General features: G+C 28.6%; 1 protein-coding gene across 1 annotated transcript in view; it reads left to right on the top strand.

The window, feature by feature from the left end:
- Aldh (Aldehyde dehydrogenase) overlaps window positions 1-23,765 on the top strand; it is a 78,868-nt gene that overhangs the window by 34,285 nt on the left and 20,818 nt on the right. The window contains exons 5-6 of the mRNA XM_075360356.1: window positions 10,674-10,858; window positions 17,390-17,539. Coding sequence (XP_075216471.1) covers window positions 10,674-10,858; window positions 17,390-17,539 — 335 coding nt within the window. The remainder of the gene's footprint in view (window positions 1-10,673; window positions 10,859-17,389; window positions 17,540-23,765) is intronic.

Genomic DNA, 23,765 nt, shown 5'->3' with positions numbered 1-23,765 from the left:
TAATTAATGAAATTATTAAATGCATGTGTAGAAATGCACCTCCTCCAGCTAGTAAGATGCGATTACATTCAAAGGCTATTTGTGTTAGAGATATGACTGTTTTATAGACAGTAGAGAAAGTGATGAAGTTTCTATCTTAATACAAACAAGTTGTCAGCTACAAGGATATCACTATCTTCATCCCTATTGTCGCTATAAAAATCTCTGTCCCCTTCAAGTAATAGCATATTTGCAATCTGTATCTCTCACCAAGCCACAGAGTTTAATGCTTTAAATATACAAAAAAAAATATACTCACACAAATTCAATCCCTATCATTAATAGTAAGATTTCATGGGACATATCTGCTGTTCCTCTAGAACAGTGGTTCTCAACCTTTTTTCTTTTGAGGAATACCTCCTAATATTTGAAAATTTTGCAGCACACTAAAGTATTCTGAACAATAATTTAAAATTAACAATCACATTTTTTATAAGATCTTTGTGTTTATTGCTATTTTTCGTAATACAATACAAAATACCGTTTTACAGAATAATTAAATTTTAATGAAAAATTTGAGGTTGGTGTTATTATTATTTCATTTTTGTTAGGCCGCAAAAAGACAGTGGAATTTTATATCAACGTTGAAATTCCAAATTCATATAGATTTCGAAATACGATGTCAAAAATTGTAGTAAAATTACTAAAACTCTGTCTGATACAACTGGTAAACGTTTTGAAGTGATATCCAAAAAGCATCAATGACATTTCAGAATGTTTTAATTTCCAGTTTTTATGTGCTAATAAAGAAATAACATCCTCTTTATTCATTGACAAATCAAAAACGGATTCAGCATTATTAAGAAAGGATTCATTATCCAGTCATATTTTTCTATGCGCTGTTGGAAAATATTTTTCCTCTTGATTTCATTAAAACATTAGCTATGTAAAAGAGCTTGACTGTTGTTGATTCTCTCTTGTCACAGCAGTGTTTTGGAACATTTTCAAATTTATCTAAATTACCCTTTTCAGCTTTAATTTTTCAGAATAAGAATGTTTTTTGGAATCAAAATAATTTTCAGTTTAATTTAGAATATTTTCATTTGGTCCCTGCATACTTATATTGAGACGATTAAAAGCAGTAAATATATCTGACAAGTATGCTAATTTAGCACACCATGTATCAGTTTTAATAAATTAACAAAAAGGAAGATTTTGTTTTCCTTTGATTTTCAAATAAAGCATTGTATTTAAAAGTTTTCATTTCAAGTAGGTTACTCTTAATAAAACTTAGCCATCTAACCTCAGTATGCAATAATAAAAAATTCATATTTAAATTCTATAGTTTGGCACAATTGTGTGAATAGGCAACATTTTAATGGTCTTAATTTTATAAAATTAACCATTTTAATTGTTTGATTAAAAACTATTCTCAAATCATTTGGTAAAGCTTTTGTTGTCGTAAGAGCTTCTCAATGTAAAAAAAAACAATGAGTAAATAGAATATTTGGATTGTGCTCTTTTAAAATCGTTACAAATCCTTTTATCAAACCAATCATACATGGAGCAGCATCTATGCAAATTCCAACACAGAAATTACACAAAATACCTATTTGGTGAAAATATGAATTTATTGCACAAAAACTATTTTGTCCTATGGTGTAACCAGATAATTCTCAACAGTACAAGAACTGATTTATTATTGCATTATCATGAACAAACTGACCAAATGCCATTAATTGAGCTTTTCCAGAATTATCTTTACTTTCGTCATTTTACAATGAAAACGCATTATTTGTAAGTACTTTGGTAGTATTCTCTTCAATGTTACATGAAAGATTCTTAGATATACTGTATCATTGGAAACTTCAACTTAAATATCAACTTTTGCTTCATCGCTTAACATTGTTTTAACAATTTTTTGACAACCAGGTAAAATAATTTCCTCAACAATATTAAGGTTTTACTTTTAAAGCAATCAATTCAGACATTTCATAATAAGCAACCTGAGCCTTTTCTGAAACACTTAACTTTCTTTCAAAAAATGTGGCTTGTTTTTCTTTTGTTAACAATTTTTGAAAGTAATTTTTATCTTTTGAAATAAGATTTGGATGTTTTATATTGGAGTGGTCTTTTAATTTACTTGGTACCATTACACTCTTCAATAATGTTTTTTTGCATATGACACAAAGAGGAATAGGTTGACTTTCTTCTCCAGCTATGTGAACCCAAAGTTCAAGCAATCTTTCGTGTGTTGGACGATCAGATTTATACTTTTTATTACTTGTACAAGGTTTAATTATGTCATATGGATTTACTGTTTCTTTTGCTGTATTTTCTTTGTCATCATCATTTTTTTGTTTTTCTAATTATAAATTTGTACATTTAAACATCTTCAAAAATAATAATTCAAAAAATACTAATATATAAACATGAAATTCAAAACAATGAATACTACCATTTAACTTTGTTGATTCAGTCTGTGAATTAAATGCTCCTTTACTTAAAACGAATTGTCGCATACAGTAAAAAACTCGCATGACACTTCTCCTGGACCTGACAACATTCATATCAGTATGCTCTCACACCTTCCCAGTTGGGCAGTACAATAACCATAGAGTATTTATAATGGTTAGTTCTCTATACAAGTCTTCCTAATCATCTGGTTGGAGGCCATTTTGTTTAAACCTGGTAAAGACTCAAACCGCTGCATTATCTTCTTGATGAGCATTTTGTGCAAACTGGTGGAAAGAATAGTAAACCAAAGGCTTACATGGTATTTAGAAAAACATACCCTTTATATCTCCAGAACAGTGGGCTTTCCACCAAGGATGATCTTCCATCGACCATCTTGTGTCACTCAGCTGTCCACAATACATTTCTGCTCCACCAGCACCTTATCCCTATATTCTTTGATATCAGGAAAGTGTACAACATGTAGTATTCTAAACACTCTTAAAGAATGGGAAGTCAAAGGCAATATGATTGCCTCTATTACAGGTTTCTTAAATGACTGAACTTTTCGTATTTGTGTTGGAGATTTTTTATCAGATAGAATCACCGTAGAGAATGGAGTGTATTAAGGAAGTGTATTAACTGTCACCTTGTTTGCTGTAGCCATCAACAGTATTACTAAATGTGTGCAGCCACCTGTTTAATGTTTTTTATTGTTTTATGTTCGTCTTCACCTTAGAAAACAAAACCTGTAATCTTTTCTTGTCTTACATTTTTATTCCACATGTCTTTCTTAATTAATGAAGAGCCAATTTCTATTTTTCCTGATGCTAAATTTTTAGGTTTGTTTTTTGATAGGTGTCTTACGTGGGCCAAACACATTAAAAAATTAAACATGAATTGTTTCAAAATTCTAGACACGCTGTGAGTCCTTAGCAACACCAGTTGGGGAGCTGATCAATCACATATGTTGTGTTTTTATTTTTCCTTAGTTTGAATTGGGATTATGCTTCCATCATCACCTACTCTTCAGTGTTTCATACCTTGCTTAAGATTATTGGCTGTACATTATGCTTTTGTTTGTCTTGCTATACCTGCCTTTAGATCAAGCCCTGTCACAAGCATACTTGTTGATTTAGATAAACCATCACTTTGGGATAGACAGAATCAGCTGCTAGCACTTTACTCTGCCTGTCTTAAAGGACAATTGAATTACCCAGTTTTTAAAGCAATTCTTTATTTATGGTGGTATGAAGACCACCCACATTATACACCACCAATTTAATATTATTTGCTATGCGACAACAAAAATCAATATTTTATTTTATTTTGTTATTTGTGTTGTATATTTTATTGTACAGGCTACATTTATTATTATTTTTAGTTTTGATATTGACTGCTTTAGTCATAGCCCCTTTTCACATAAAAAAAATAAATTTCTTCTCTATTAATACTATTGACATAGTCAGAGACTAGTCTTGTCAAAAAGAGCATCTAAATATAGACTTATCAGTGGTTATTTAAATCCTGAAAACACCACATAACAAGGGTGTGCAGCCCCTTGCCATTTAAAAACATTCTAACCATTTCTTACAAAATTTAGTCAGTACTATAAAAAAACCTTCATTGTCATATAAAAACTAAAAAACACAGAAAAAATTCTTAAACACAAATTGACAAGGGTATAAAGAGCCCTTGCCAAATATTCACAAAAACACAAATACACAAAATATCACCTCTTTTATTGGAACACATTTTTTATGGCATTGGATTGAGACTGACGTGCTTTCTTGGGGGCGTGGATATCCTTTGCTAATCCATTTTAATGATTGAACTTTAGTCTCAATGTTATAGTCGTAAACCCAGCTTTTTTCTCCTGTTATGATCCTTTACATGAATGTTTCATTGTCATTGGCTTGTTCAAGAAGTTGTCTCCCGGCAAACTTCCACTTGATGGTCTTTCTGCTGTTCGGTCATCAAACAAGGAACAAACTTTGCTGGAACTCGATACATGTTCAATTTTTCAGTCAAAATGTCCTGTCATGATCCAATTGAGATGCTAACCTCTTCTTCAAGTTCTCTGACAATCAATTGGTGATTTGCAAGCACCAGATCTTTGATATTTTGAACGTGGGTATCATAAGTTGAAGTCTAAGGCCTTCCTCGTCGAGGGTCATCTTCAGTTGACTGTAATTCATGAAAATCACTCATAACATTGCATAAGACTCATCATCTCCATAACTTTGTTTCAAAAGTTGAAACGTTTCTGTGAACGTTTTCTCCAGTTTTACGTAAAATTTTACATTGTATTGTTACTACCAAAAATTGCTACTAACACTTAAACATGTTGCATTTAAATAACAATAACACGGAAATTAAATGAGATATCAAAAATCCAAAAACATGTGGTTACAGAGATTATTCGGAACACAGTGCTGCCAACCAAAAGTCACTAAATATCTCCGTTGGCACATAATTAATAATGTTCAGTTATTTTCTGAGCAGACCTCGTAAAAGAAAGATAAAAATATCTGTTTGTATATAGTTTCTATTATTATCCTGCATTTATTTGAGTAAATTAATTAAATTACACATTCATACAAGCACATTTTTATTCTCACTAGATGCAATATTTTTTGTTATTTTTACGTATTAATAGATAATGTAATCCATTCTACATTGTTATATGTACCTTCTACCTTTCTTTATAAATTATCATCAACTTAAGTTTATAATATATATATATATATATATATATATTGTAACTAAAGAAGTGACTACTGTATGTTGATTAACAATAGCCTCTTAAGGGCTTATTTAAAAAAAATATATATATATATACATAAAACTATTGTAACAAACCAAACCAGATTTTATAATTTGTGTTTTTATTTACCTCTTTTTTTTAGGAAAATGTGTATTAAGAATGATCAAAAAGAAAAGTTCATTGGATTTGAATTGTATCTGTTCACTTAGTATATCATTTTCATGTGATTATATATTTCATAGTGTTAATATGTGTTCCTTTTTTAAGTAAATTTGTGAATTATATGTTTGAGGTAATGGCAGATGTTGGCTATGTAGCTGTAAACAAATTTTAAAAACTTTATTAAATATATAAACAAAAAATAAAGTAATACTAAATGAATAAGACTTCAATCACATTCTGAATATGTATCTGCCAAATGCATTATCTGATACCAGGATGAGAACAATGGCACCAAAGTTGCAATCTCTAAAATGTTTTGAACCAAGTTATTAAAACGTTTGTTCCAGTTTGTTACTACAAATGATTACAATTTTTAACTGTTATCATTGCCAATTGACATGGACAAAAACATTGAAAATAAACATTTGTTTAATCACCAATATGTTTCCAAAAATAATAAAAATTTAGTTGTTAAATATTTATAATATTTATTTATTTTTGATAAATATTAAGTGCTAATACTTTGCTAAATGCTTTAATATTTTAGTTATTAATTCTATACATATATGTATATATATATTGTAACCTCATTTTATATATTCAGGTGTATCACAAAGTTCTCCCAGGACTTTCATAATCTTTACTAAATGGAAAAAGTTCATATAAATATATGCCCTTAAATAATTTGCAAGTTACAGCTAGTGAAAGTTTTTTTTTGGATTTCAGCTACACTGGTGAAATGAGGTTGTAGTGATATTTTTAGGAAGTTAATTAAAGGGCAAAATTAGGGATTTCTTACGGTTTTTGACCTGAAAAATTGAATGAAATAGACACCAGAACTGTATCTGTCGTAGTTCTTAAGAAATCTAGGGTAAAAAACCAATAAATAGGGGTAAAAAAACTGTTTTTTATGTTTGAAGTACAATAACTTTGGGTTATAAACATATAAAACTTTTAAACAAAACTTGTAGAGAATTTAATTCTGAAAAAAAACGTTTTAAGATAAGTTGAATAAAACAAAGAAAATTTTGAATTTTATTTAGAAACAGTACTTTACTACATTTGTCAGAAAAGTACTTATTTAATGTAAACAAAAACCAAATTCTTTTTTGGCAATTTGAAAAATTTATAAAATCAAAATTTTAAAAATTGGAAATTATACAGCAGTTGTAAAATTAAAATAAATAAATAAACAAAAATTACTTAGATAATAATTTTTTTATTAATGACAAATACAATAAATTATTTGAAAAATTAATATTTCAAAGTTGCAATAAAATAACAGCATATTAAAAGGGTGCAATGGTGTATTAGGTTTAAATCATTATGTAAGATACATTAAGTAGGAGAGTTGTCTGAAAGGTTTTGAACCCGTAACATATAAAGATGTATTTTTTCTATCAAATATAGTTTTATTTTTCAACAACATCTCCTTTCAAGTCAGTACACATTTTCCAGCAACGCTCTAACCTCTTTCACTCTTCCAAATAGTAGCTGGCATCTTTCTCTGAAAAATAGGTGTTTACATATATGTGATAACCTTCTCATCTGATAAAGATTTCTTTCCTCCAAGCAAAACTTAAAAGTTAGGAAACAAGGAAAAATTGCTTGGGGCCAGATCTGGTGAATGCAGTGAGTGGTCAACCAATTCAAACTGCAATTCGTGAATTTTAGCCATGGCAACTGTCGAAGTGTGAGCAGGCGCATTGTCCTGTTAGAAAAGCACTTTCTTCTTCAGATGTGGTAGTTTTTTTTGCAGTTTCTGTCTTCAGCTTGTCAAGTATTAATGCTTAATTCTGTCTCATTATTGTTTTACCTTTTTGAAGATATCAGCAAACAAGATTTCTTTACTATCCCAAAAAACGGTCACCATCACCTTCCTGGCCGATGGAACCATCTTCGCCTTTTTCAAAGGAGGTTCACCCTTTGCAGTCCACTGTTTTAACTCTTGTTTCGACTCAGGAGTGTAGTAGTGGAACCACATTCCATCTACAGTTGTGAATCGACACAAAAAAATATGACACATTTTGCTTAAACTGCTCCAGCAGAGCTTGGAAATTTTAATTCAAATGCATTTTTGGTCCAAAATGAGCAAATGTGGCACCCAATGCACGGTTAGCTTACGCATATCCAATTCAGGTAATATATGACAAACACATTCTTTCGAAATACCTCTAACCTCTGCTGTCTCTTTAATCTTAATTCGTCAATCATCCAGTACCATTTGGTGAATTTTTTTGATGATATCAGTGATGGTTGCAGTTTTTGGCCATCCCAAACACTCATCATCAACCAAGCTAGTACAACCATGTTTAAATTCAGCTGCCCATCTTTCATGGTGGCAAATGATGGGATAGAGTCCCCACAAGCAGCGTCCAACTCAGTTGTAATTTGTGTAGGCGTATTGCTTTTCAAATGCAAGTATTTAATCATAGCATGATATTCAATTTTTTCTGTTTTCACAAAAACACTCATACTGACTTACTCAAACAACCATTGAGCATCCAAGGCTGAAATTTTAGTTAGTACCTTTCAACACATGAGCGAATACATTCCCCAACTTTTGTTGACAAGTGCTGCCATCTTCATGTTGAGGCACAAAACTTTTGAAACAACCCTCGTATATCAGTTGCTGTGGACTGTGCTATTGTTAGCAAAGGTTTTCTGTGATTTTTAGTGTGAACGTGATAGGTTTGCCATTGAAGCAATGCTGTACTTATTACAACAGAGGAATACGCTGATATGATACTGATTTTCTTTTCTGTAATGGTAATGCTACAGCTGCTACAGTAGAATATAAAATATGTATTCCTAATTACAGGATTACAGATCCCAAAACAATTAGTGCGACTTTTCGTAATCTTCTGGAAACAGGTTCACTACCTAGTATTCATACCAGCTACAAATGATCTGTCTTAACATGATGCTGTTATTGTTACAGTCCAGCTGTCAGTACACAATGTCTTTTTTAAGTGAATCATAGTTCCACGATCAATGGTTTGAAGGACACTTAAACAAAACAAGTTTTATCCTTATCAATAAACAGCCAGTTCAACATATACACCCAGGAGACGGCCCACTACACTTAAGAGTTCTGCAACGAGTGGAAAACTAATCGACAACTCTAAAAATATGTTTTGATTATTGACAAGACAAATTTCACCCAGGATAACATAAAAAACTTACGCAGTGAGCATATATGGGTAGAAGCAAATCCTCATGAAATGGTGGAAGACAATCTTCAACACTGATTTAGTGTCAATGAATGGTGGGGCCTTCTTTCACAATCAACTGTTTGGACCATTCATATTACCTGGCCACTTAAATGCTGCAGTCTAGCACTTGCACTTCTTCAAGAAGAATTACAGCAGCTGCTTGAATATGTTCCTCTAGCACTGAGACGCAAAGTATTATTCCACAATGGCATGCCTCCCTAATTCTCTTATGCCGTTTCCACTTACTTAAATCATCATTTCCCTGAGAAATGGATCAATCAGGGAGGTCCACATTCTTGGCCACCATGATCGCCTTATCTAACAGCTTTTGATTTTTGTGTCTGGTGATGAATGACAAATACTGTATACAAAACAAAAATACATAGTCGTGAGGAATTAATTGTCCATATTATGGATGTGACTGAGCAACTTAAGAACAACCCTGAAGAAAAAAAATCAATAAAATCAGTACCTAAGCATGTTAAGAAATGTGTTGAAAATGGTGGAATTATTTTTGAACATTATTATAAACCGATACAGTGTAATGCTGTTTTTTTGGTCTACTGTATTGCTTTTAAATAAAATTCAAATTTCTGTATGTTATTCAACTTATCTTAAACCATTTTCTTCAAAATTAATCTCTACCATTTTTGTTTAAAAGTTTTAAGTGTTTATTACCCATTTAACAATGTTATATATATAAAAAAAACATTGTTTTACCTCAATTTATTAGTTTTCACCACAAATTTCTCAAAAACTACTGCAGAAATATTTGATTTCTCAGGTCAACAACCACAAGAAATCAGCAATTCTGCCTCTTAATTAAAATCCTCAAAATTTCAGTACAACCTCATTTCACCAGGATAGCTGAAATCCAAGTGAAATTTTTCACTAGCTGTAACTCGGAAATGAAGCATTTTAGGACATCTGTTTATATGTTATTTTCATGAGTAGAATAGGTTATTTCTGTTATTTTCATGAATAGAATAAATTATGAAAATCCTAGGAAAATTTTCTGATATACTGTATATAAGTTAAATTTAGCTTTTTAACGTTTTTTAAATATATAATTGATAAACAAATTACCTGATAAAAAGTCACTTATTACGGTTTAAAACATTCTAGAGGAAATTATTAAATGAAAACTAGAAATTAATTGTAATGTGAATAGTTCTGATTAACAACAAATTGTAGCAGCAAAGCATTATAACTTTCAATTTTCTGACCCCCTATTTCAGTCTGAAACAAAAATATTGTAGATCAACAGAAAGTGCTATTCATGCTTACTCCCACTTTGATTTCATTTTTTTAAAAAAAACATACCACTTGACAACTCGGGTTATCCTGATTTCATTCTACTAAAGATCCTGATTATTTGAGACTAATTCACATAAAGATATTTTAAATATAGACTTTATTTTTTTGTGAAACTTAAGATTTTTTTAAATTCTGCTCTTTGGTTTTTAATTAGTAAGTATTATGAAATGTACATAGTAGTACAAATTTATATTTTCATTGGAAAGTTTAGATTTTCATATTTCATCTAATAGGAGTAAAACACTATTGACATATTAGTTAGATTTGTGTGTTCATACACGAGCATGAGCTTTTGTAGTCAATAGTATGTTGAACTCTGCCAGCTCTCATTCTAACAAAATATGGACAATGTAGTAATGATTACTGTAAATATGTTAATGATTAATAATATGTTAATGATTACTTCAAAATAAGAAATATTTTCTAATTTTAAAGGCCTATTTTCTATAAAATCAAACCATATTGTATTTAAATTTGATGTACGTAATTAAAACCTACATTGAATAATGTTTGTATTTTACACTTTTAACAATTATTGTGATCTAGCTAAGTAGGTTATATGACATTTCAGTATTATCCAGAGTTTGATTCATCTGGCCACATCCAGTCCTTGGTTCAAATGTACAAACATTATATTATAATTAATCAACATTACAATAATTAATTATAATTATGGTTATTACATTAACAGATATTGTAATTAAAAATAATGGCTTTATTTAGATTTTACTCTGAATTTTTGTAATTAAGACAAATATTTATTTACTTTTTTTCATTAGGTAATACTTTGATTTTGAAACCAGCTGAGCAGACACCACTAACTGCTTTGTATGTCGCACAGCTATCAAAAGAAGTTGGTTTCCCTGATGGTGTAATCAACATTGTACCTGGATTTGGAGATGCTGGAGCTGCATTAGTTCAGAATACTAAAGTTGATAAAGTAGCATTCACTGGTTCTACAGAGGTAATTGTTGAGAATTAAGTTTTTTTGTGACAAATATTATTTACTTTAATAACAATAACTAAATGAGTGATAGTATATCTATGTTTTATTTAGATTTGTAGAAATAATTGATTTTTGATAAATTGAAAATTAAAACTGCAACTAAAATTACTTTCTATTGAAATTTTCTAGACTTGAGATTTTGGCTGCTTTACAAACTGTATCTGTAGAATAATGTATACCAATCATTTTGTAAATTTTTAACTGTTTATTTACTCAGCCACTCAGTTAGTGTGATGTACTTCACTACTTGTTTTTCTATCCTTGATTAGTCTCTTAATTTCATTATTGATAGTCTTCATATCAATTTACTAATCTTGAGTGTGTTATGATCATTAGATTAGTTCTAGGCCACTTTTCCCTGATTTGTCTTAAAAGCTATTCATAGTTTTTAACTTTCACTCTTTAATTTTCAACATACATCATTTAAGAATCTCAAAGAAATCTGTTAATATAATGGAGAATAACAAGGTAGAGAAATATGGACAACAAGAAACCAACAAAGGCATGTCATGCACGCCTTGATAATGTAGCAGCATAGTAGATGTATGCTTGATATAAGCTATTCCTGAGAAATAAATTTTTTTATTAAAAATACAAAATGGCAGATAGTTGGTAAACTAAGCGTTTACCAATGCTTTAGTTATCAAGCGTTATCAACATATGTTTCTGGACTAGGGTTGATAAAAAGTTTTTCTCTATTTTAATGTGCGGTACCATCTCCTAAATTTTTGAAATGGTTTTTATAAACCCTCTGTATATTAAAATACAGTGTGTTCATAAAATATTGGGGTTTTAAAATAGTTTTAGCTTCGGAAAAAAGCATTATAGAGAGATGAATTATACATTAAATGAAGGAGAAACACTCCAAATTTCTTGATCAGTAGATTTCAATGTGTGCTACATTAGTTGCTCTGCAAACATCAAGACTATACTCAGTCTGTCTCATGGCAGAGAACATCCGGCATGCTAGAGAAACAGCTTTTTTTAGTGATCTTTTCTTTTAAATGGTCTATGTTTTGAACTTGAGCGCTAAATACACACGTGTGTTTACATAAACCCAAAAATAGAAATCCATGGAAGTAAGATCTGGAGACCATGGATGCCAGGCAATCCAATCTACGCTGAGGAAATGTTTCGTTAAGATCTCACATGATTGCGGCAAAATGTGGAGGAACTCCGTCTAACTGGAAAATGTAATTATTCAGTATTGGGGGTGCTTCATACCCTTCTAACATATCCAGGAAGATGTTCCGTGTTATTGTTTTTTCAGCAAAAGAGAAGGGGCCAGTAACTTTGTCTCGTCCAATAGCGCACCACCATTCATTTTTTCACTTCATACTGATGTTCAATAAGTATGTGGAGGTTCAGTACCCAATATATGAACATTATGCCAATGTACTCGTCCAGAAACATGAAATGTTGCTTCATCACTGAAAATGAACTTTTGTAAAAAATCATCATCCTGCTCTAAAACTATCCTGAATGTCTACAGAAAAATCAAATCATTTTGCTTTGTCCTGTGGATGAATTTGTAACACCTGAATTTTGTACATAGTGAAATGTAACCATCTTTTTAACAGATTGTGAACAATTGTTTTAGGAATTCTCAAATGTCTAGAACACTTCTGCACAGATTTCTTTGGGCTACACAAGAAACTTGTGGTCTTCATTATACACACTATGGTATTCATGTCTAACATATGTAACTGTCTCAAGCATAACAAGCCACAGCACACATTTTACCTTCCTCTGTTTGCAAACATTATGACTAATGCACATGTGCTGCTTGCATGTACTGGAAACAATACGCATGCGCTACCTTTCACACATATAAACTTGGAGTATTTCTCTTTCATTTAACACTTTAACTACTTTGTTTCAAAGCTATTACCATTTAAAACCCCACTATTATTTTACAGACACACTGTATATATTAATATATATGTATAATATAAGTCTATATGCTGTTTTTTAATTTTCCTTTTAAATATTTATATATTTTAAGAATTAAATCATGCCACTTTTATTTGTATTTTAGTTAGATATACAGTTTTCAATAGCTTTTTTTTTAATAGCTTATTTATAAAATTTTTCTTTAAACCCACTATTATTATTACTTAATTTTCTGAGTTTACCAGATTGAAGACCACAAGAAACAAGATTTTGCATTATGTCTTTTTCTTTTGGATGTTAAACCAGGGTCTTTCTGGTTTCCAGTAGGTAATATTTTTTTTTGCTTTGTTTGGCCTTCTATCTTCTGACCAGACACTGTTTGTTTCATTTTTCTCCTTCTGTTGGAAATTCCTTAAAATTTTGTACCACTTTTCCCTTCAAATTGTTTTATCTTGAACAATTTCTTCAGATATTTTCATTTCATTTAAGTTTTTTTGAACTAATAAGGTCCATTGATTTCTTATTTTTTTTGTAAATGTGATCAAAGATTTGTTTAGTGAACCTGTTACACATTCTCATAAAGAAGTTAAAGAATAAATTTCATCTTTTTATGATGGAATCTGACATTTTCTCAGTTTCATTGTATTTGTAAATCTTTTTACTTCTGAATTTGTATTAGCTTTCATCTATTTTTATTGGTTCTAGAATTTCTCTCAGTTTTCCTTTTTTCTATTACATTTATTTCACCTGATTTCAAAGTGAATATATATTTGATGCTTAACAGGCCTTCTGGTTTGATTACTGTATCATAATGCCTGATTTTGGATTCTATTGAGATACTGTTTTTGTTGTAAATAACTTTTGTTAGTTGGTAGTTGGTAAGCCAGTTTCAGTTTTCTCGTTCTTGTTTTATTGGCTTCTTTATCTAAAACCATAAAATTATTTCTCTAAGATATTTAAATTTATATTGATTTTTCTCTATTTTGTATTTAGGGACTTCGAGGAATCTTTGATGTCGGTCATTAATTCTGTCTTTTTAAGGAAATTCTTAGCCCTACTTTCTCTGTGATTCTTTTTAGGTGGTTTACTTGTTCTGCAGGTGTTTGAGATTTTCTGAGAAAATTATAATATTGGCAAAGGCTAGGCAGTTAATACCAATTTCTTTCAATTTCAGGCCCAATTTTATTTGAGAGTGTGTTCCATTTTCTTATTACTTTCTCTAAGACATAGTTAAAAAGAGTTGGTGATAAACCACTTTCTTGTCATACTCCTATTTTAATACATTTCATTTTTGTTTAAGAAAAAATTTTAAATACGTAGTGCGTAAGAAAAAACATTGGCAGAAATATTAAAAATGAAAACCATCTCTTTTTTATAGTATGTTAAAAAATGAATAAAACAAAGATGTGTAAATCGTAAAAAACACTACTGTTTAAAAAAAATTAATAAATTGTTTACAATTATATGAAAATTTGTTTAAAAAATACAATTTTATTTTATACTGAAACTTTTTTCAGTTGCTATATTTTTTCAGTGAAAAAAAAAAGATTTTGTTAAATAATATTTAATAAATTTTTACTTCTTGTAAATTAAAAACTGCTAAATGTCAGACTAAAAGATTTGCTTTTCATACCCTCCTTTCTATTCTAACATCACTATTACAGATCTAATGATCAGTCACTTTTATCCTTGCACTCTTGTTTTAAATACTATTCTATCAGATTTTCATAGCATTTAGCTGTCATTCACACGATATGAAGAACAATTTATCACAGTTATTATTATTATTTTAATCACAATCTTGTCACTTATAATCATTAATAAATAACTAAATGTAATCAGCTTCAGTTGTATGAGTTAAATGTAACTTAAGAGGACAAGAAAAACAAATTAATTGATGAAACATCAGATTTGGTACATTAAACCATAACATATATCATAATAAAAGTAAAAGTTTATTGTTAGCATTTTTTTTCTAAATTTTTAATTCTTTTATTTTATATGAAAATTCTGTTTCATGTAATACTTAGTTAAAATCTGCCACATTTTTATATGTACCAGATTTCATCAAAATAAGTTTATCCAGTCAAACGTAATTAAGCTTAAACACTCCAACTCATGTACATACATGTGAACATTTCCTTCCCCTATTTTTTGAACATGAATATTTTTTGATGTCGTGAAACATCGAGAAATGCAAAAACATTTTTGCATTTTTTGTTTCATATGCTGGCACAAAAACATTTATTATTCGTGAAAATTAAAATATATTACACACACTTCTGGTGTATGTGCAATTACATATGCAAATTTATTTTTCTTCTCATATATATATATATGTGTGTGTGTTATTCCCCAGAAGGTTCTGTTTCTAAAATTAATTATATATCCATAAATGTCTATGTATTTTTAATTATGTGCCTATATGATGACACTTTGTATCTTGTTGACTTGTTGAGTGTAAATATTATACAATAATTAGCAAACAAATAATAAGTTGCAAATTTTGAATATTTAATTTACTTAAGTTAGAAAAAATATTTCAAAAAATACTAAAAATTGTTGTAGTTGATGTACATTTTTAAAACTACTACAGAATAGTAGTAATAGAAATTGGCCATTCAGATTATATATAAAAACCTTTTTACTGCTTTAACCTTTTCCCATCACAATTATCCGCAGTTGATTAGCGCTCCGCGAAAATATGTTGGTATCTGATTGCCTCCCTTCATAGTCTTATGCTACCCTCTTGTGAAAAAAATTTCAAAAAATTACAGTATATTAAAGAGATTTAACAGATTCTGACAAAAAAAACTATTACGATTGGATATTTTTTATGCCTGTAACAAAAAAAAAATTGAAACAGTGCAAAAATTACGATAATTTAATTGTAGAATTTTTTTGCGCATTTCTATCCTGTTTTTTATTAGCGAAATTTTTTTTTTTTGCTTTTTGATTATGAAACATAGTTTGCTGATTTAAAAAATAATACTTTCAAGCAAATCAGTTGAAAATTGGGCCAAATATGACGAAAAACCCGTGTCATAAATCACAGATTAGTAACATATGTTAGTATAAGTGAAAGTAGATTCAGAAAACTATGTTTTATAAAAATCCCCACCACTCAAGGCTATTCAGATTGACAAAAAAAAACATTTTTTCTGTATACTGTTATTCATTACGAATCGATATGTGTTACATGTTTACTGATATCATTTGTCTGAAAAGATATTTATAGACCTCAAGTAAAAGTGACGTATTTATGACCACAAATTCCTTTTTTTTTGTGTGCCGTATATCATAATTTATTATGTGTTTCAATACATCGATATGTTGCTAGTAAGATAAGCTATTTTTGTAAATAATAAATAAATCCATAATCCTCATAGCAATTATAATACACAAGTCACACACACACACACACACAAGCACATTTCTGAGAAAAAAATGGTCATATTCTTTCTAGTCTAAATAAAACATTTTACATCGTATAAACGTCGTTCAAATTGTGTAATAAAACTGATTCCTTTGTGAATATAAAACAAAATAACCGTCTTAGATGTCATATAAAATGATTTTGTAACAGCGTGTTAAAACTGACGCCATACATAACCAGTTCCAAGGCTACATGATCTGAAAAAGTTAATGAATATTTTTTGCTGCGTAAAAATATCATCATAATAAAGTATGAATTTTCAGGAAATCATCTTATTTAAATAAACACTATAAGCTTGCCCTACTGCTTTATTGAGTATTTTGTAAATAAAGAACTTGCAGAAATAATTGCATATATACGAAATGATTATTCTTTCTTAAAAATAATAAAATTTAAGCCAGAAAGATCATCCCACTGAATGCAAGAAGGGCAAAATTAGATACCAATACAGTCTACCCAACAAAAATATGAGTACTTAGAAATATTTTTAATGTAAATGCAATTATAAGCATTTTATGAGTACCTCAATGTACCGATACTTTCATTTATACCAGATATAATTTTAAAATCCTACATAAAGTTATAATTCGTATTAATAAGTAATAGAAAATCCAATTTGCAATAACCTTCATATTTGCAGTATTTATTTCATTATTATAAGATTTTACTAATAAGAAAAAATAAGTAATTAAAATCAGCATTAAAATAAATTAATTACTTATAATTTATTATTATAATAAAAAAAGAAAAAAATGAAATAATTTATAATTACATTTTAAAATTCAGCAAGTTATGTGATAAAAGCATAAAAATAAATCTAGCTTATATAACTTTAAATATGTTGACCAAAAAATTTGTCTTGAAAGGTAGATTTCAAAAATATTATTGTACAAAATTTTTAAATTATTCAGAAACAAACAATATTATTATTAATTATGTGCGAACTTGACAAAGCTATTTAGTCCATCTGTACCCCTAAAATTGCCAAGAGAAACTCGCCTATTTGATTTGCGTGATCAGTGGTGAAAGGTTTTAATTAAAGAAGATATTCTGAGAATTTGTATGTTCTTATTAAATGTATTTGTTTTGTTTTAGGTTCTTTACTTGTTATTTTTTTTTTTTTTTATAATTTTACATGATTGGCATATTTGTATGTTTAGGTTGGTAAATTAATCAAACAAGGAGCTGGAGAAACTAATTTGAAAAGAGTAACACTTGAATTGGGTGGAAAATCTCCTAATATTATATTAGATGATTGTGATCTTGATTTTGCTGTTGAAGGTGCTCATTCAGCACTTTTTTTCAACATGGTGAGTTATATTTTATTTATTAAGGATTCATACACAAGGGTTTTCGTGCGTATAAGTGGGTTTATTTATACAAGTGAATAATTTTAAAAATAACTTAATAATAATTAAAGAATTTTCATATAAATATAATCATTTTAAAGCCAATACATTTGGTGAATTTGCATGACAGGCAGGTCTCTTCTGATTTAACTGATAAGTTCAGCTAAATTGTTAGCTTCTAACTGTCACTGTATTGTACATTGTCCAAAAGTAAGTTTTTATTTTCTGCAAAATAATTATTTTTCTATAGAATTTACCATTTTTAAAGTTTCCTTACATTTTTTGAGAATCTCATGTTTTTACACTTTATATATTTTTGTTAATGTAGATGTGATTTACTGTTTTTACTATTGTCATACATGTACCAGATGATTATGATGTAAATTGCATACCTCAAAGTATGAAAGAGTAAGTGGAATTGATCATTTAGTTCACCGAGATTTTTATAAAGATACATGATTTGCAAGAACTAAACTGTTTTATTGTAAAAAAGAGATAACTAAGGTGGTTATAAACAATCATGTTTTTGATAATCGTTCGTTTTCGTTGAATGCATAGTGTTGTTTTCAATTTGTTGAAGTAACTGATTGCAGAAAGATCGCAGGTAATATAAAGAATGATATCCAAATTCCACTGCGGTTGGGGCATGATATAGTGGAGGTATAAAAAGATTACAGAAGATGGGTCTTGGGAAGAATAATAAATAAGGTAATTTTAAATTTTAATTTGTTTCTGTGCTAACCAGAATATTTTTTATTACAAAATTAATGTTTAGGCGGTAAGCATGTTAATTTCTTTCAATAAATTTGTTTTCATTCACCTTTGTAAATTTTGGTAGTAAGAAATTACTAAAATTTTGGTCAGTAATAAAACATAGTTTATGTTATTTGTATATTTATCACTGGAAAATAATTTTGATTTGGAAAAGGACTTTTTAGGCTTAAGTAAATTTTCAGTGACCATGGCCATAATAAAAATATTATTTTTAAAGGCATTTTTAATTCTAGAATATCTAATGATCAATACCAACAAAGGAATTATATTGGCAGTGAGGGATTCTAAGGATTATTTTCATTTAAAATTACATGAAAACAATAACTTAATTATCTTAAATAGGCGTACTAAGGGGAGAATATGCATTTCTTAAACGGGCAATTATTTATAATTGCTATTGTATTATCAGTTACCAAAAATTTTCAGTGTAGGAACTAAGATTTTTCTTCCATATGCCTTTAGAAATAGAGTTGGTAGTAGGTCCAAAAATTGATAAAGATATGGTCTAGCCAATTTTGCCAAATCGGAAATGGGAAAACAATGGGGAAGTATGAAGTAGAGCTTAAGAATAGACTCTACAGAATCTATATCGAAGGAAAAGAAATCTAAATACTGTAATTATTTTATCCAATATTTCAAAGTATTAAGGATTCAAAGAACTCTTGTGATATCTTAAAAAATTAAAAATAACAATTTTAAATTAATTTGGAAATAGGTTGACACTTTATAGATAACTTAAAAAGTGTGCTGAATGCATCAAAAATTTATCCACTACCTGTTCATACTGATAAAGCATTGGGTAATCTAAAACTTTTAAATGAATTACGAATGGTCTTGCATGAAGCCAAAACAAATAAGTCATCAGAAGTGGATAGGATTCCATACAAGGAGCACTCTACAATTTTTTTATTCATTAGTAAGTATTTTCACAAAATTGTGGTGATTTTCCAAATGCATTTTAGTAATATATTTCATGGTTCCCACAGGCAGGAAAAGTCAGTAAATTTCAGGAAATATAAACTTAGTCAAGAAAAGTCAGGAATTTTTAGAAAAAAAAATCAGGAAAAGTAAGGAAAAATTTCATACAATTACATTTTCAGAAGTGGCTTTTATATTAACAGATGTCTTCTTGTTGAGAATTTGCATGAAGAGACGATAATTGGTCAACAATATGTTTTTGTGCAATTGTAGGTGCTGGGGACAAAGTGAATGTTTTTATTACCAAAAAAATGTTTAGTACAGTGAGAAGTTCTAGATGATATGAGGAATGTCTTTTAGAAAAAAGAAAAAACTTCTCTCAAGTAGAACAAAATAGAGCCATGAAAAGGTGAATGCAAGCAAAAATTAAAAAATGAAGGAAGAAAGGAAAAAGTTGAGGACTACAGTCTTGGCAGAACAGATAGTCACCAAAATTAAACTTTTAGAAAAGGACAAATCATTAGAAACCTAAAGATTTTAAAGAAAAGTTGCACTGTGTTTTATCCATACATAATAATATGTATATAATGAGATCCCATTCATTTTTTTTCATATTTTTTACAGTATACATTAGAATAATAATGACAAAATATGTTTCAATTAAATGTTAATAATGTTTGTTTTCTTTATAAACTGTTCTGTTCTACTTTTCTTATCTTTATTACTTTAGTCCCAGTGATATTAGTTTTCCTTTTAGTTGTAATCAATATATATATACATATATATTATTTGTCAAATTGAAATCTGTTTCTTACCATTTTTATGCAAACCAAGTTATTAAATTTTGTTTTCTTTGCTAAATAATGTGCTAATTTTTGTGGAGAATTTTTAAGCAATCTTAGATGCGAGCCAATTATTTTTAAAATTGCATTTTTATTTCTGGTCTGCGTTAATTTTAGTTAACTATGATGTTCATTTTTATCCAAGAAATTTATTAAATATTGTAGTTGTTTTTTGTTTTTTTTTGTATCTTGCAGGTAATTTACTGAAACAATTTATCCCCAAAAAAAGTTAAAATGAACTGCTTTAAAAATGAATATAATAATAAATAAGAAAAATGGCGTGAGTTGGACAGCTCCATAGCTGTCCAACATCCCCATGGATGTTGAGGCTGCAATAAAATAAAATATATATTTATTTTTGTAAAGTAAATGGTAGCAGGATAACATTAAGTCAGGAAATTTTTGCTAAATTGGTCAGTAAAAGTCAGGAAAAACAAATCTTAAAATTCAGTGGGAACCCTTGCTACTAAACTTTATTTATATTTTATAAAACTGAACAAAATCTCATCTGAATGAACCAAAAAAGAGGTAAGAACAAATCTTAAAATTCAGTGGGAACCCTTGCTACTAAACTTTATTTATATTTTATAAAACTGAACAAAATCTCATCTGAATGAACCAAAAAAGAGGTAAGATTGCCCTTATCAGTTGAAGTGGACCTAAAATAATCATATTAAGAGAATCAGTTACTAGAGCTGCCATACTAAACACTTTAATACTTAGTGTTAAAATAACGGGCCAAAATACCGCTACAAATATATAAGGCAACTCCTCCACTTTTGATGGAGGATCTTGGGAAAGTTGCTATAAGATAAAAGATAAAGTTGCTGTATTAACTTCTCCACCAACCATCTTTGTTTCAGAAAAAAAAAACGAAATCTAATTTGGACAATTCAGATTAGTTTCACAGCTGTTCAGTATGAAGCAACTGATCAATATATTTATTTCTGATGTTTAGTAGTGCTCTATTAAAAGTAGATTAAGTGTATCAGACCATGAGATTGTTTTATTTATTAACCAATTCACTTTTTGTCTCAATAAAATTAGTTTAGCATATATCATTATTAAATTGTCAATATTTATAGTGTTACATTTCTTTCAAAAAAAAAAAAGGTTGCTGTTTAAAATATAAATTAAAATAGGAAGGATTTGCATTTTGTGTCAGTTGAACAGGAAAGAAAAGAACTAAGTATATTTTTATAATTCATTTTATCATCAATTCTACAATATTTTTCAATAAAACTCGGTAATGAAGTGAAATCATTCAAGTATCCATCAATTGTCTGACAACTACTCTCTGTTATATTAAATGAAACACACTTGATTGATAAAGACCCCCGTTTGTATTAAATCTATTTCTGAATGCAATTTATTCTCATAATTATTTACTATTTGTTATAATGACCAACAACAAAATCTTTTTCACTTCTCTGAATTATATAAGGTGAACACCCGTTACTTGTGAAGTGCTGACATTTTAAAAGCAAATTTGATTTCACTACTGAAATAAATAAATGTCTCCTTTTTTACATTTTTCTAATAATGTCATAAGCAAACTTAATGCCCTCTAACAACATCTTCAGTGACTAGTTGAAGAGTTCCACTAAAGTTACATTCTTGTTGGAAAGATAGTTTGAATTTTATATCAGTATTGCTTTATTTATACTGCTGTAGTACTTTTTGTTCAGATATCATTTGTCCCACCTTATTATAATTACAGTATTGTTTTCTTATTGAGATCTTTTATCATCATATGTATATTGTCATCGTGAAGAATATTAAACAATTAAGCCCCCAGGTTTATAAACCCGTCATAGGTATTCTTTTTTGTTGTAATTTTACTTCCCAACTCACGACCATGCTAACAGCACAATATAATGTTCCTGCGAAACAATAAAATCCTACATAAGTCAAATTATCATTATCTTTTCCTAATACATTTATAATTTATTTTTTCTATTTCCAGTAAAGATTTGAGCTTTCTATTTAATATATGCTTCTGTTATGATTTTTTAATATCCATATTTAAATTTTTCTTCAAAGTTTTATCTTCAGTCTGATATGATTTAAACGTTTCTTCATTTTTCAAGTACATTTTAAAGAAATTGAATCCTCTCAGATTCAATTTCTTTAAATAGATTATTATTTACTTTTGAAACAATGTTAAGTAAACAGTGTTTCAAAAATTTAACTTCTTAGTAGCTTAAGATGTTAATTGAACTTTTCAAATTCATAATGGAAACTTTAAGTTATTTAAATGATCTCTGCACACAACAAATTATCACAAAGTGCTGAGAATTTTTAAAATGTGATTGATTAGAGAAAATCATCCTTCATGCCTCTTCCGTTCTTCATAATGTCGTAAGAGGTAAAAACGAACGTGATTAGGCATATAAGTATTCTGTTATTACAGGTTCATTTTTAGTATAATTAATTTAGTGATTCATTTTAAAATTAGAAATCTTTTTTAAACTTTTCATATTAACATTTTTTTTTAATAACATTTAAAATTATTTCATAATTTAACGGTATATGCTAAAATTAACAATAAATCTTAAAAGATGATTATATTATTTATCTACAGAAATTTGTTCATTTTTAGTGTGTTTATATTTATGTGTAAATTGATTTACAATTATTATATTTAAAAGGTCAAAGCAAAGTCCAATAATTAATTGATAATACTATCATTATTATAAAATTAAACCAAATATAGTTTTTAGGGATTTAAATATATCCTATGTTTACATTGAACAATAAACTAATCTTTGAAATCAGACTAATATTTCATTAATTACTTCAAATTTTTAAATTTAGGTTGTTGAGCGGTAATTCTGTTTGAAGTGTTTAAATTCAGTAATATTAAACAACCTCTCAAACTGATGTAAAACCTTTTTCTGTTATAAATAAATTAAATTAACAGTCAAACAATTTTCATGCTGAAATTTTTAGGTTAAATCTATCCAGTTTTATTAAAATATAATAAATAACTCATATAGTCAAATGTCATTAGAAAAAATAAAATCCACTCATAAGTCACTCGTAAAGAATAAATAAAATCAAACTTCAGTAAGACACATTATACAAAATATTATATTAGTAATACCTGACAAATAATTAAAAAGTGTTAATTTTTAATTGCATATAAAAACATTAAACAAAAGAATTCACACATTACATGATTACATGCACTTAAAACACACATACAAAACAAAACAGAATCATTCATCAAGGCTGTGCAGTCTTCACAATCCATTTTTCATTAGATGTTTCTTTTATTTTATCAATATAAGTTTCATTATTTGCATTTTAATTTTAGTTCTTATGATTTCTCTGTGTAACTGACATAGTAAATTATAATTCTTACTTTGATGGCTAGGGAAGTGTGGCTCCTAGATCTTTGCTATAACTATACTTCTAATAAGCCCCATTACTGAACCCCACAGTTTCTTAAAAGAACTGGTTTTCCTACAAAAACCGATAAAACTTTGAATTCATAAAGGTAACTGAATTATATTCTATGCAAAATATCTAACTAGACTAAAAATATTCATCCAAATCCCTCATTCATTGGTTAGTAATTAATATATATGTATACAGCTATGTGTATTTTACATTGTATAATCATGCCCAATATCCAAACATTTACTTTT

This window comes from Lycorma delicatula, chromosome 1, assembly GCF_047948215.1.
Source record: "Lycorma delicatula isolate Av1 chromosome 1, ASM4794821v1, whole genome shotgun sequence".
NCBI lineage: Eukaryota > Metazoa > Arthropoda > Insecta > Hemiptera > Fulgoridae > Lycorma > Lycorma delicatula.
The sequence above is the reverse complement of the archived record's forward strand: the minus strand, read 5'-3'. Positions and strand labels throughout refer to the sequence as shown.